Here is a 13,064-nt window from a genome sequence, read left to right on the forward strand (position 1 = left end):
CTTTCGGTATTTGGCATGAGAAAATGTTAATATATTTCTCATGAGAACTACTTTCCATCGATATTTACGATATTTTATTAATTTATCCGAATATAAAGCTTTTTTTGTTCAGATACATCAGTGTTAACCCCGTGCAGGCGTTTACCTCGTGATTTTAAAATATTCCCTGTAGTTTTAAATTTTCCCCGTAATTTTTCCTCATTTTAGTGAGCTGTTGCAATAAGCTATAGGCTTCTCTTATTTTGCTACCATTTTTATGGTGAAAGTTAATGCAAATATTCGTAATTTTAACATAGTAATGTATTGAATATTCTGATTTGCTCCGAAACCGTGAATTATTGTAAAACTGTCTCATGATACTACCGCAATTTATTGACTCATGATACTATCAGGTAATGGGAGGTAAAAAAATAATTTCTCAAATTTCATTTTACAGTACCGCTTTCTGTAGAGCGCGATACTTTGTGAGGAACGTAGCCTATTGTTTATCGTAACACATGCAACGTTAATGGCGTGTTGTACTTCCAATAGAAACTCGATTATCATATTAACGAACCCTTTAGGAATTTCCAAACAAAAAGGTTTCTTTGTCAGTGTGTTTCAATGTTTTAAATTCCAGTTTGGTATGTTTTTTTAGACAGGTTGGTTTCATCTCACTTTCCAACTGATTCATTATTGAACATGATTTAACTGGCAGAATTGCATGACAGACTTACATCCTGAAAGTTGATATCATTGGGCAGCGTTGTGTGTTGGAAGCTGTCCATCGGTGCCAAACGAAAACAATTTATTCATTCTGATGCATGCAATGATGTGCACCAAGAAATGTACACTTTTGTGATGCTGAACTGATGTTTATACACAATTATGCATTCACAAGTACAGCAAAAAATAAATCACTTTTAAAGCTTAAGAATATCATTTCATCGTACAACGCAAGCTATGTTAATTTAGTCAATTTGAAATTTAATATCGTTAACTTGCTACAGTATTAAGCACAGTCCTGTAAGTACACAAGCATGCATTTTTTAAAATCAAACTATTACAATTCAACAAATGATTACCACTGCGCTTTTTACAACATGTGAATTTCGAGGAAAAACTATACTAATCCATAGTCAATGAGAGTGTCAATGTGAATGAAAGGTAGATGACAAAGTTTCGACGGTTGATCGATGCCATTGCTTCATGGAAGCTTGTTTTTCTACAAAGTTTTTAAAATGCAAACAATAATATGCGGAACGAAGCGTGAAAACTTCATTTGATGATGTTTATGGTATCTTCTACTGAATATTGGATGAATTACAGGATAGAACATAGTAGATTCTATTCACAGTTGATCGTGGGAAAAGTAAGAAAACAGCCGATAAATTTCAAATTACAGCTAACAGATGTTCCACGGTTACGTAACACATTTTTTGAAAACGTGTAACAACAAAAACTGTATTACATTTTTGATGTCATTTTCCCAGCTGAACGAAACCTCCTTTTCGAGAATTTTTTTATTAAAACATACTAACACACACTCAATCGCTTTTAGTTTCGCAAGATTTATTTCATACATATTCGACATAACAGATTTGACTCTATGTTGCACGAAAAATCGTCTTATTTCTGATAAATGTAGTCATTTATATTCAGATAGTAAGATTCATATTTTACGCCTGCATAAAACTGCCACATGAGAAAATTGAATAATTTCAAGGATAGTTGTTTGAAGCAAGAAAAATCCTGAAACGATCGAAAACGATTAGCTACAAAGCGAAGTAGTAAAGCATGATTTTATATCTCGGCATAATTTTGTTGATCAGGTTTCTAAAGGCATCTGTCCTGTATCGGAATACATCGTGTTTATTCTCGGATGTTTGCCTTCAAAGTATGCAATTATAGAGTTATCAGTGATAGCACAACACCGGTGAAGATAACACGTCAGCAAGAGACTACTAGCGTAGAATTTCCGAGAGCACTGATGATGCATATTAAACATCATATTACTCAGTATCATCAGCCACGGCAGCATCACCAGAGATGCTTATCAAACATTGCACTGCACGAACGACAATGTTGAATTTAAATGTGAATGATGAGCTTGACATTGGACGCATAAGAGCGAAGTAGCGAGTAGCTTGGCTATGGAATATAAAACCATTAAAATCTTTAAAACAGATCTTGGTCAGGATGGTTGCGCTATGTCTGTAAAAGAACAAATAAAATTATATTTCGAAGTATCGTTTTTCCTGACTGCTTGAGTCTTGTTTTATAAGAAAATTGAGCATTTTTTTAATATGTAGGTTGATAAGTAACATCCAGGTATCTTAAAAGAAACTTATTAAATTTCTCTCCCCATTTAAAGCTCCCACCGAAGTACGGAGTAATATTTTCGATTTAAAAGAAGTGCATTGATCTAATTTGCAAGTGCATTTATCATTTTCTGATACTCCATCAGAGGAGACGTTCGTTGATTGAATGAAATGGCTGCTACGGAAAGAAACAAGTGGAGTAACATCATTGTTGCCTTTGCTTCAATATCCCATCCTAGATATGAGTGTTATCAGGAGGATGGCTTTTTAGAACAGTTTATTTATATATTTATTTATTTTTGAATCTCAACTGAGCCTCTCCTGCACGTAAGACTGACTATCCAGCTACGAGAATACTTCAAGAGATAGAAAGCCTTAAATTATCAAGACAGATCTTGATCGTACACAAGTTTTTGAGCCACTTAAGAAGAAGATAATGTTTTTACATTATTCCGGTGTCCAGCTTTTGCATACATCCGGATTATCTGTCATATAATTATATGATAAAATACCGTATGATTTATGGTCTCAAATCTACGCACGTGTTCCTCAAAGTGACAAGAATATTGCTTCGTTTCGTTAAAGCATTTTAATTGGTTTTTTGACAATAAAATAATACATTCACTTTATTGATTAGTACAAATTATATTCAGTTGAATCCACTGTAAGAAAGGTTTCGATTTACGTTTCCTGGTGTTTGTACTCATTATTGCAAACATTTTCGATTACATTCGAAATTTAAATGAAATGTGTTTTTGCCATCGACACCAGCCATCCCTGCTGCAGTTGTTTCCCAAACACGCGTGACTAAAGCCTTATTAAACGACGTGTAGTCAAGTGCACAAAATCTACAAACGATCTATTGAACGTACGACCGACGTCGACGTATGAGTAGAGAAGCGAGTCTGTGTGCGATCAGCGTTGGTTGTTGCTGGATGATGAACAAATTATCGCCCTCTTTTTTTTGGTACAGGGGTAAACATCATCGTCCTTGCCATTCATCCCCCCCAAAAAAAAAACCCCTAACATCCACCGTCACCCATCAGATGGCGCCCTTTTAAAGGACGCCGTCTCCTTTGCATCAACGGAAAAGGGCTCGTCCTTCCACCGATGGTGCGTAAATTATGCAAAAGAACCCCCCGACATGGCTGTTCTCATCCCCGCTTCTCGGTGGGCATTAAATTTGCAAAGGATTACTTCACTCCACCTCACCGGGAGCGCCCCCTGGCGGGTGAAAGTGAAACCGTACGGGGTTTGCCAATTCCGAGAGCATCTGCTGCTGTAGCCACAGCTGACCGAGGAACCAAGAACCTCGCGGTGTTTGGTGTGTGCAAATTTAAATGCAAACCAATGCGCCTCCTTTCGGTTGGCATCTTTACGCCGTGGCCGCCCCGTTTCGCGCCAACATTGCGCAGCGATTACGGATTCATCATGCGGGAGCCACACCGACCGGGCTTCCGGCCGAGGCGAAAAAATAAAATAATATAAATCCCTTTTCGTTTCTTTTTTCTTTCTCTGACCTGGCTTATGATTTTTTGCCACCGTGCCGGTGAAAGTTTCGCCTGATCGATCATCGCCTTTGGCTGGGGTTGGGTGGCCGAACGGAAAGCGGAAGGGCAGATTAGGCCGCACACCTCCCGGGTCCCAGCTGGGTGGGGTTTTTTTTTCTTTTTTTTTGTGTGTGTGCATTTTTTCTTTTTAGTGCCCATCCTCAGGCGATGGAGTTGACGGTTAAATTTTCGATTGCCGAAACTCAGTCACGTACTCGCGCGTGGCAACATAACGGTGGGGGAGGAGGAAAAGTGAGTGTGAGGGAGAGAAAAAAAGTAAAATAATAAAAAGCACACACACACACACACACGCACGGCACGAGTCGGGTGGTGAATTTTAAACCTTCTCAAACGACAACGCCCCTTCGTCAATGTGCTCTGGTCGAGGTTTTTGGGTTTTTTTCTTGCCTTTTTATTTTGTTCCCAGCAACTGAAAGCAAGAAAACGACCAAAAGAAGAAAGAGAAAAAGATCAACAATCCCAGGATTCCGGTCCGGCAGGGTCGTGAGACGATGTTGGAAGGCCCGAATCGAACCGAATCAAATTAAAATTGTATTAACGAGCCGGAAATCATGTCGAACGAACCCGAACGTGCACACCTTGGCATTTCACCGGTTCTGAAACGCCCACGATAGGTAGGTTCGCTTTTCTTTTCACCCGCCCGGGTGAAGATGCTCCCAACTGCTAGCTACCCTTCTCTAGGTGTAGCACTGCCCGATGGAGGTGGAAAAAGGTTTGGTCTGTATTTAATCACCCACCGGTACCGGCTCGAAGCTCAGTTCGGTGCAGTGATCAAGTGACGTTTGGTGTCTCTTTAGCCGCACGTGGTGTGCTGTTGACATCGTTTCCCGCCGCGTTTCGTATTAGTAGCTGTCAGTAGTAGTGTCTCAGCAGTATGTCGACTGTCAACGTGTGGCAATGTCGCTACCAAGTGCTGGTGGCGTTGTTGGCTCTGGCTGGTGGAACGCTCGGTCAGCTGTCATTTCACAATGATCCCTCGCAGAACAGCTTCTCGATCAAGCTGCCCGCCTTCCAGCAAACGTTTACGCGCTATTTCGGCAATCAACCACACGGGGCGCTGCTGCAGCAGCAACAGCAGCTTCCGAACACGCTGGTAAGAGGCTGCTCAGCTGCTGTATGTTTGGTGGAGAATTCAAATGTTCGTTCACGTGCTCGAATCATGACGGTCACGGATGCTGCATGTCTTTGCCAGGCTTACGTCCTATTCAAACGGGGTATTAGTTTCTTCGATATTCATGTAAATCGCGTTATTTCTGTGTGATTTTTCTTCACCGAATGTTCGTGATATGTTTAATGAAAGTCTCGATATTGATGGATGAGTTAATGCGCAACTAGAACGACGTTTGATACATTCTTTCAAAGATGCGTTGACGAATCCAGTAAATGTGTTGCAGTTCGCATTATGAAAACCATTAAATAGGGATTTTTAGGACATGCACTAAAAAAGCTTTATATTGCGTATTTGAATGAAAATTGTTTCAGATTTTTTTGTCGTAAATAATTGCGCAAAATTTCAATATGCATTTAATTTGTTTAAATTTCAATGCATGCCAGAAATCAATCTAATTACATAATAAAAGTTGGTAGCATTTCTATCTGTGATTTGATATGCAGGTGATGGCTTTGAATATATGGTATGAGGATTTGAACAAGTTGAAAACCTAGAAGATAAAACTAAATGGAGACTCATCCTCATGATCCTCATTTTCTTTAATTTTTGTAAACTAATTGGATGCGCCTAGTTGTTTTCCTGCGAGCGCAATCAGTCTAAATTTCATTAGGGGAATTTTCTCTAATGATACCTAGAATCCCTCTAACCTGACCTACACAAAAGTCCTCGCTTTCGTCCTTCATCCAGCTTTTGATTTTATGTGTATGCTTTCTAAGCTGACCTGAACAAAGGTCCGCGGTTCCATCCTTCTTGCCGCTTTCCATTTTATGATTACTTACAGCCGGCACTGCGTCGGAATACCAACCATTGGTAGAATTGCCCTACCGAAGATCACACACTACCTGCTACCGGTATCGCAGATGAGCTCCGTTTGAGCTCAATTAAAATAAACCCGTGCCCTTTCACCAGCAATGATTGGCATTCGCGATGATGGCGGATCCCGCAGGTGCAGCAGCTTCTGCTGACTGCTTCACTGCAAATCACCATCACCGTTCCGGGCGTGATTTCAAGAATCTCGTCTCCTCGTGCCAGGACGAAAAGGAGTAAACATCGATTGTCATAAAAAAAGAGAGGGAGAAGAGAAAAAAAAACCCACACGAATGTTGCTCGTAAAACAAGAACCTGGATCGTTCTCACCGAGCAGGTAGAGAAGCGAAAGGATGCGGGTTGTGTCTACTTAAATTTTATCTACCTGTACCGCAGCTTCCGGTGATTTTTCTCTCCTCGCACCTGTTACCGAATCCTGCCCGCTCGAACGCTGCAGCTCGTTGACTTCTAGCGTCGTCTGTGTTGCAAGATGGCGCCACCATTACTTGACAGCTGCCGGTTGGGCGCCATCTTGCAGCCGGTAATGAAATGCACATTCATTTAGCGTCGCTTCCAGTGTAGCTTTCCGAGACCAGTAGCAAGCTGCTGCCAGTGGGAACTGAGAACCGGGTACAATAAATAGGAATGCACCACCGGGTGTCTCGTTATTCTGCTGCAACCGAAACTGGCAGTCGCCTGATGCGCGTCCTGTTGCTCTAGCAACGGTGCATAAATTGTCGATTTTCCTACATTCCCTTCGCCAGGTGCCTGTCCCCCAGCACTAGGGAGCGCTATTTCTTTTTCTCGGTCTTTCATGCTGCAAGCGCGCCCTTCTGGCTCTGGTTTATTTAAAATCCTTTTTTTTCCGCTCCATGCGTTGGGTAACGGTGCTTCCTCGACCAGGAAATGAACGATCCCGGTTCGTTCCATTTTACGGGAATGTTTCTGGTTGATTTCCCGGTTGTGTGCACCCAAAATTATGCTCCAATAATATCATGCATGTCTGCAACCCCTGGAGCTCGAGTATTTCCCCTGGTGCATGTCGGATTGCGCCATTGCGTTCCGAGGGGTTGATTTTCCTTCCGGTTTCGGGCGCCATTCCGCCCATTGATACGTCATGCATTTCATGAAAACTCCCACCAATGAGGAGCCATGCTTGTTGGTTTGTGTGTGCGTGTGTGAACATTAATTTATCCTTCAGCTCATTTGTAGCTGCAATTTCATAATTGGTCAAGTTAATCAGCCGAGTAATCGAGGTTTGCAATCCGAGTGTGAGTGGTGCGAGGAAATTGCTGGAAAAGCAATGGAAAGGTCAATAAAGCCACAGAAATGGGATTTAATTTCGATTACTCTGTGCAATTAATTTTGCATTACTTTTTGTAGCGTTTTTTAAAGCCACAAACCGATCAGAAGGTGGACCATTTTTGTCCTAGAGCCTTATTTTAGTTCTTTTCAATGTTACTTTTATGAAATTCTTACATACTCTTTTCTCTCTCTCTCGCTATGAGCAGATGCAGCCATCTTTGATAGGTAGCCAGGCACAAGCTTATCAACAGCGACAACAGCAGCAGCAACAGCAGCCTCTATATTATCAGCAGCAAGCACAACAGCAGCCACAACCCGACAGTCTCAACCGGTATGTGGCGCAGTTCCCAGACCAGCCACACTACACCGTGCAGGAGAATTACATCAACCCGAACATTCGCCTGCGGCAGCAACAACAGCGGCTTCTTCAGCAGCAGATGCAGCAGTTGAACAACTATCAAGGTCTTGGTGCACAGCCTGCCCCAACCGCTCAGGATGCGAGTGTCTACTCAGCCGGAAATCAGGTGAGTAACTCGACCACATCTCATGTAGGTGTTCAATGTACTAAAGGGTTACCTACTCCTGATTCTTCTGCCGCAGCCACAGCCACAATCGCAGTACGAGTACACTCAACAACCGACCGGGGCAGAAGCTGATCTTGGACAGGAACAACCGGTTAAAGGGCAGCAGTACCAACCTGTAGACGGACAGCGAGGTCACTTCCAGCAGCAACAGCATCAGGGAAACTCAGCGACAGATGCCTCAACAGCTGCAAAGTTAATCGGTGTTGCCTTTTCACCCTCGAACGAGGTGTCGCAAGTAAAGTTCAGCAGTGCCGGTCTTAAGTACAACTTCTGAAACGTCCCGGTTTTTTTTTGTAGCAAATAGGAGTGTGGTATTTTACTTTGTGTGAAGCTCGAACAGTTCAATAAAACGCCATTTTATATTAAACATCAATGTCTGGTATTGGGTTAGGATGATGGAGGTCAGTCCTTGCGTTGATTGGGGAGTTCGTTCGTATCAGCTTCAGAGACTCTAACACGTTTAAATGTACCCAAACTATTGGTCTTTGATTGGTTTGAAGAATCTCGCTCGTCTACGTAGGTATGTTTGAAGTTTGCAAGGCTCGAGTCGCTCTAGACGTGACCTAAAGTAAAGCGGACTGACGATAGCACCTTCTATCAGCTCGATCCGGCCGCCAGGAAGGAGTCGGGCAGCTGTCAGTAGGAAGATTTGATTGGATTCCCGAAGGAACCGAAAAACCGCACGACGCAGTAACACACAGCAGGTTATGCGCCCCAATTGACCGGGCTTTAGTAAACCAACCGACCCTAACGGTCACATCTAATTAGCATCCCACGTCGAAGGTCGACCATTTCCCAACCCCCGCAGCTGTCAACACCCATCAGCATCTCCGAAGTCTTCTCCCTCGGTGGCTGAGCGCGGTTCCTGCGGTCTGGAACGTCCTGCAGATCCTGAAGCTCGATAAGAGCAGGTTCCGATGCACCGAAGCGACCCAATCGGGCCGCTTGGGGTTTCGGTTTCTAAGGGTGTTTTTTTTTCTCCACTGGCACGAGCAGATAATCGGCGTTGGGTTAAGCGGTTCTGGCAGTCTAAAGATGGCAAGACCGCGCCTGGGAAGCAATTATTGGCAAACTCAATCAGCGCCCGGAGCTACGCCCGAGCCGGTTGGTCGAGCCCTTAATGCGCGATGATGGTGATAATGAATTTCGCGTCCCACGCGGCCCACCGGTGGAACAAATGGCACATTTTATTAGTTAAAAGCATCGAGCCCCTGGGTACGCGCGGATGGGGTGCTTTTCCTAAGGGCTCTTAAATTGCTCTTTTAATTACGCCCGGGAGTCCCTGAGCGGAGACATCCACCAGCTGGGGAGGTGAGGATTGAGAGTTGTTTTTTTTTTCGGTGTTGAGTTTTTAACTTACAGACAAATAAAGCAGCCACAAAATGGAGGCGCTCTCAGTTGATGAGGTGTCGTCGTCGTTGTGGTGATGGTTGTTGATGGAAAGTCTGGGATGGAATTTGGTTGGCAGTGGCACTTTTTTGACTGCTAAATCTAGGACTTAGAGAAATCAACGCCTGGTATGTGTTCAAATTGCGGCCTCGTTTGTAGTGCAAAACAAATAAACACTCTTATTATTTTCATTTTCTAAGAGGAAGGACACAGGACACAGGTCTAACAGGATAAGAGGGGTTTAAGCTAAACAGGGGGATTGATTTACGCTCTGTTTAATTGAAGTTTATTTAGAAAAGAATAAAGCAAATCATTTAGAACGTTTAGACACATTTAGAAAATCTATATATTTATCTAACTTTATATGCGAGATAAATCTCAATCTTTCACTTAGATTTTTCACGATTTTCTTTGTTTATGTAATGAATAGATGAAAATGATTTTTATCCTCTCATTTTTCTATGCGATAAGTTCAATACGATATTTTTTATTGCAAAAATTCAATAAGTAAATAGTAAGCTACATATTGAGAGTCGTCCTATTAATTTCAATAATAAATCGCTGGGGAAATCACAGAACATCTAAGGCTAGCAAAATAATTAAGCAGTGGAACGATTGCATGTATGTAAATTACCATTCGTTTCAGTAGGTGAGTTAAAATTGCTTCGAATTTGTTATGACATACTGAACCATCAATGAGTGCTGCAAAAATCAAGTTTCCATCGAATGATTATTTAAACAACCTTTCAAACCAACATTAACTAAACAATATAAAAGTAGACTGCTCAGATTTTTATTTACAAACAGCCTCGGGCTGATGCAAAGATGGGGCACTTGTTGAGCCTGGGCTCTCGATGTTTGTGTTCGAGATTGGTTTGCTCGAGTCGTAGAAATACAACAGAGCAAAGATCCGATTATATCCCGGGTGATTGGCAAGACTATTTCGATCCAATGATAGAAGGCGCTTCCTTACGGTGTGCCTCAACCACCATTAACAGTCTCTCTGATTGTAACGAACATTGGTTATTAAAAAAAAAAAACATATAAAAAAGAAAATTTAAATGTTTTAAAATCTGGTTACCGACATATAAAGCGCCAGAATCAAAAAAGTTGTTTGAAATGTTCCAAAAACCGATTTTGATACCGACAAAATCATTAATTTATAACAAGCACATATCTTATTTGCATTATTTTATAAATATTTTTTATGTTGGTCATGCAGCAATATGTTTGTAATGAAACTCTTTATGATAATATGAGCAATGTTATGAATTAAGGCAGTTTGCCAATCGGCTTCATCTGGGGCAGAGACACCAGAGAATGATTGAGTCGTGCCTCCTCCGATCCCTAGGGAAAGCGATTTTCAAGACTATGATCGAGACAAATCAGGCATCGATCTGCTGCTGCAATACCAGCAATATAATAAGAGAGATAATTTAGAAAGGATGCTTATAAAGTTAACTTTACTGAGGTCGCTGAATACGAAGCTCTATTATGGATCGTGAAAGGTACATTATTAATTTGTATCAAGAATCATTAAAAGCCAATGGAAAAGTTTGTCAATTGTTAACCAAGATACAAGAATTAAAGCTAGTTTTATAAAAAAATACCTTACATTAAAAGACAAAAACTATCATGACGCAACCTAACGAAACGGTGCAGTACTCGCCCTCGTTAAATTCATTTTCTGCTGCGAGTGTTCGCAAAAGCGCCACTAAAAGAATGTGCTCCCCATGGCTAATAACACTCTCTCTCCAATCATTCGATTTCACTGTTCACTCGTTCCACTGTACCATGGTTCCCGTCAGCCAGATTAACCCGTTCCGTGCCAATGCGCGACCGTGGATTGAATAATTGAATGTCCCACTGTCCGAGAGTTGCTCGCACCTGACAGCTCTCCACTGACCATTGACCGGCCATTGTGTGTCATTTCGTGAGCAGATTCGTTCATTTCGCTTTCGATGAACTCAGCTGCGTTCCGTTGGTACGAGAACCGGTTGGTGTTCGACTTTTGTTCAATTGTCTATCACTTCTTCGTGCTGCACTGAACGCTGATTCCACACTTAATTCCGACAGCTTTCTTACATTCGTTGCAGGGGGCGATTAGGTGATGGTTTCAAACATCTGTTTTTAAATTATTTTCGTAAAGCGCCGCAGACGTGGAGCGAGAATGAATGAGGGAAATTTAAGAAAGTAACTAACGGATGGCAGGATAAAACGTGGGGAAATAAAACACACAGCAGGGGTTTCCGGCTGTCGGATGAAGAAAATTAGGCGGTTCAAGCGACGGATGCGAGGGAGAAAACTACTGCTGGGTAGAGTCTTCGATTTCCCTCTAGACTTAACGGCATTGAACAAAAGAAAGAAAAAAAGTCCATCTTCTGACTGCTTTTGGCGGTTCCCTTGCTAAGCGTTCGAAATTAAAACATCGGTTAAAATTGATTTCCCGGCTTTTTTCCGGCTCAGTTTTCCCAACAGGTGCTTCAACAACAGGGACCAGATCGCAAGCAGTTAGTCCTAAAGGGATGATGGAAGTGAAACAAAACGGTAATCCCGACACGGGAACGAAACCAGTCGTGGGATGGATTATCGCGACCAATGCGAGGCTTTCGCTGAAGTTCTAAAAATATCAGGCAATATCATTCACCGGAGCTCTCGAGCGCCTAGCGCTCTTCTGAGGAACCGGTGAAGAGCTCGACCCTCTAGTCTACCTCAAATGGGTCATGTTAGTGTGGGTGCTGGTGCGTGCGTATTCGCTAGCGTTTTGGGATTTCACTGGCAAACGGTTGTATCCTGTTAGGTTAGAAGTTTTCCGGGATTCTGGAATTGTGCCTTTTTTGTGCTCGCCCCCGTACGCCTACCTTCTTCCTGCTGCACCTGTGAGAGAGGGAAAAAGAAACCCCACGGACGAGCACGGAGGGAGAAATAAAACGAAACAAAATCCAAAATGAAAAAAAAAAACAAGAGAAACAGAACACAACCGAGCCATTAATTGCATTTTCATCTGGTGTACGTGCTTTGCCGTTAAAATGTGCTTTATTGCCGGTTTTTATTGTTGCCATTCTCGGTTTTTATGCGATCCCCTTCTGGTGACAAAGTGAGGGCGGTTTTCCCTCGATGCCGGAAAAGCGCGCTATTAAGAGTCGCATTTCGCTACGTTGATGCGAGTGAACGCGAACCATTCGGGGATCAGGATGCAACCGAAATGGGGAATTTTCCGACGTCTGCTGGTGGCTCATGATGCAACGGCTGGCTTTGATTCTGCCAAGCTCGCGAACTGTAGCTGGTCTATTGTGGGATGATAACAAAATGGCCGTTGGCTTGAAGAAAAAGTGGGCCCGGGAAAAAGGTTTAATAGATCGTATTCTAGGCTGGAAACTGGATGTTGATAAATGCGACCGGGGGGACCTATTCTGCTCGATGCAGGAAGGGCGAAAAAACCGGCAACATCCGAGAGATAATGATTCTGATTTGTAATAAAGTTCATTTCATTTTCTCGCAGGTGTTCTTTGTTGTTTGGCTAGCGTGTCGGTTATATTAGTGTTTATCACTGAGCTTCGTGCATTGTTTCGGGCATCCCATGGTGAAATTGCATACTTATTAAAGAATATTACTGGCAGAAACCGAACATGTTCAGCATATTGTTATATTTCCTCTAAAGAAGCAGTTTAAGAAAATCTATTAAAAGGTGCAAAAACTTGACAGTTTTATCAAATACGCTCCAATGAACGCTTTCATAGTTTATCGTACGCATAATGATAAGCCAAAACTGCATTACAAGTTCATACCTGAAGTAACAAAAGAATGAATATTAACTCGAACAACGTTTTGTCGACTTAAAAGATGCCGCAATTAAACCCTTACAGTAATATGATTAATTCCTTTTTCGAAAAAAAGGATAAAAAACAATAGGGAAGGAGAGAACAATCAGAAAATA

General features: G+C 42.2%; 1 protein-coding gene across 1 annotated transcript; it reads left to right on the top strand.

Annotated features, from left to right (window-relative positions):
* The first annotated feature begins 4,745 nt into the window (after positions 1–4,745).
* LOC128728579 (probable basic-leucine zipper transcription factor Q) lies at positions 4,746–8,012 on the top strand. The gene is made up of 3 exons (XM_053822207.1): positions 4,746–4,964; positions 7,361–7,678; positions 7,755–8,012. The coding sequence occupies exons 1-3, from the start codon at positions 4,746–4,748 to the stop codon at positions 8,010–8,012; spliced, it is 795 nt and encodes a 264-aa protein (XP_053678182.1).
* Positions 8,013–13,064: the final 5,052 nt, after the last annotated feature.

Source organism: Anopheles nili, chromosome X (genome assembly GCF_943737925.1).
Source record: "Anopheles nili chromosome X, idAnoNiliSN_F5_01, whole genome shotgun sequence".
NCBI classification, from domain to species: Eukaryota; Metazoa; Arthropoda; class Insecta; order Diptera; family Culicidae; genus Anopheles; species Anopheles nili.

What these genes read in the sequence shown, in the direction of transcription:
- LOC128728579 (XM_053822207.1), top strand. Translation starts at nt 4,746, where the DNA reads ATGTCGACTGTCAACGTGTGGCAATGTCGCTACCAAGTGCTGGTGGCG. An exon ending in AGCAGCTTCCGAACACGCTG is followed by an intron (nt 4,965 to 7,360) that starts GTAAGAGGCTGC and finishes CGCTATGAGCAG; the next exon opens with ATGCAGCCATCTTTGATAGG. An exon ending in TCTACTCAGCCGGAAATCAG is followed by an intron (nt 7,679 to 7,754) that starts GTGAGTAACTCG and finishes CTTCTGCCGCAG; the next exon opens with CCACAGCCACAATCGCAGTA.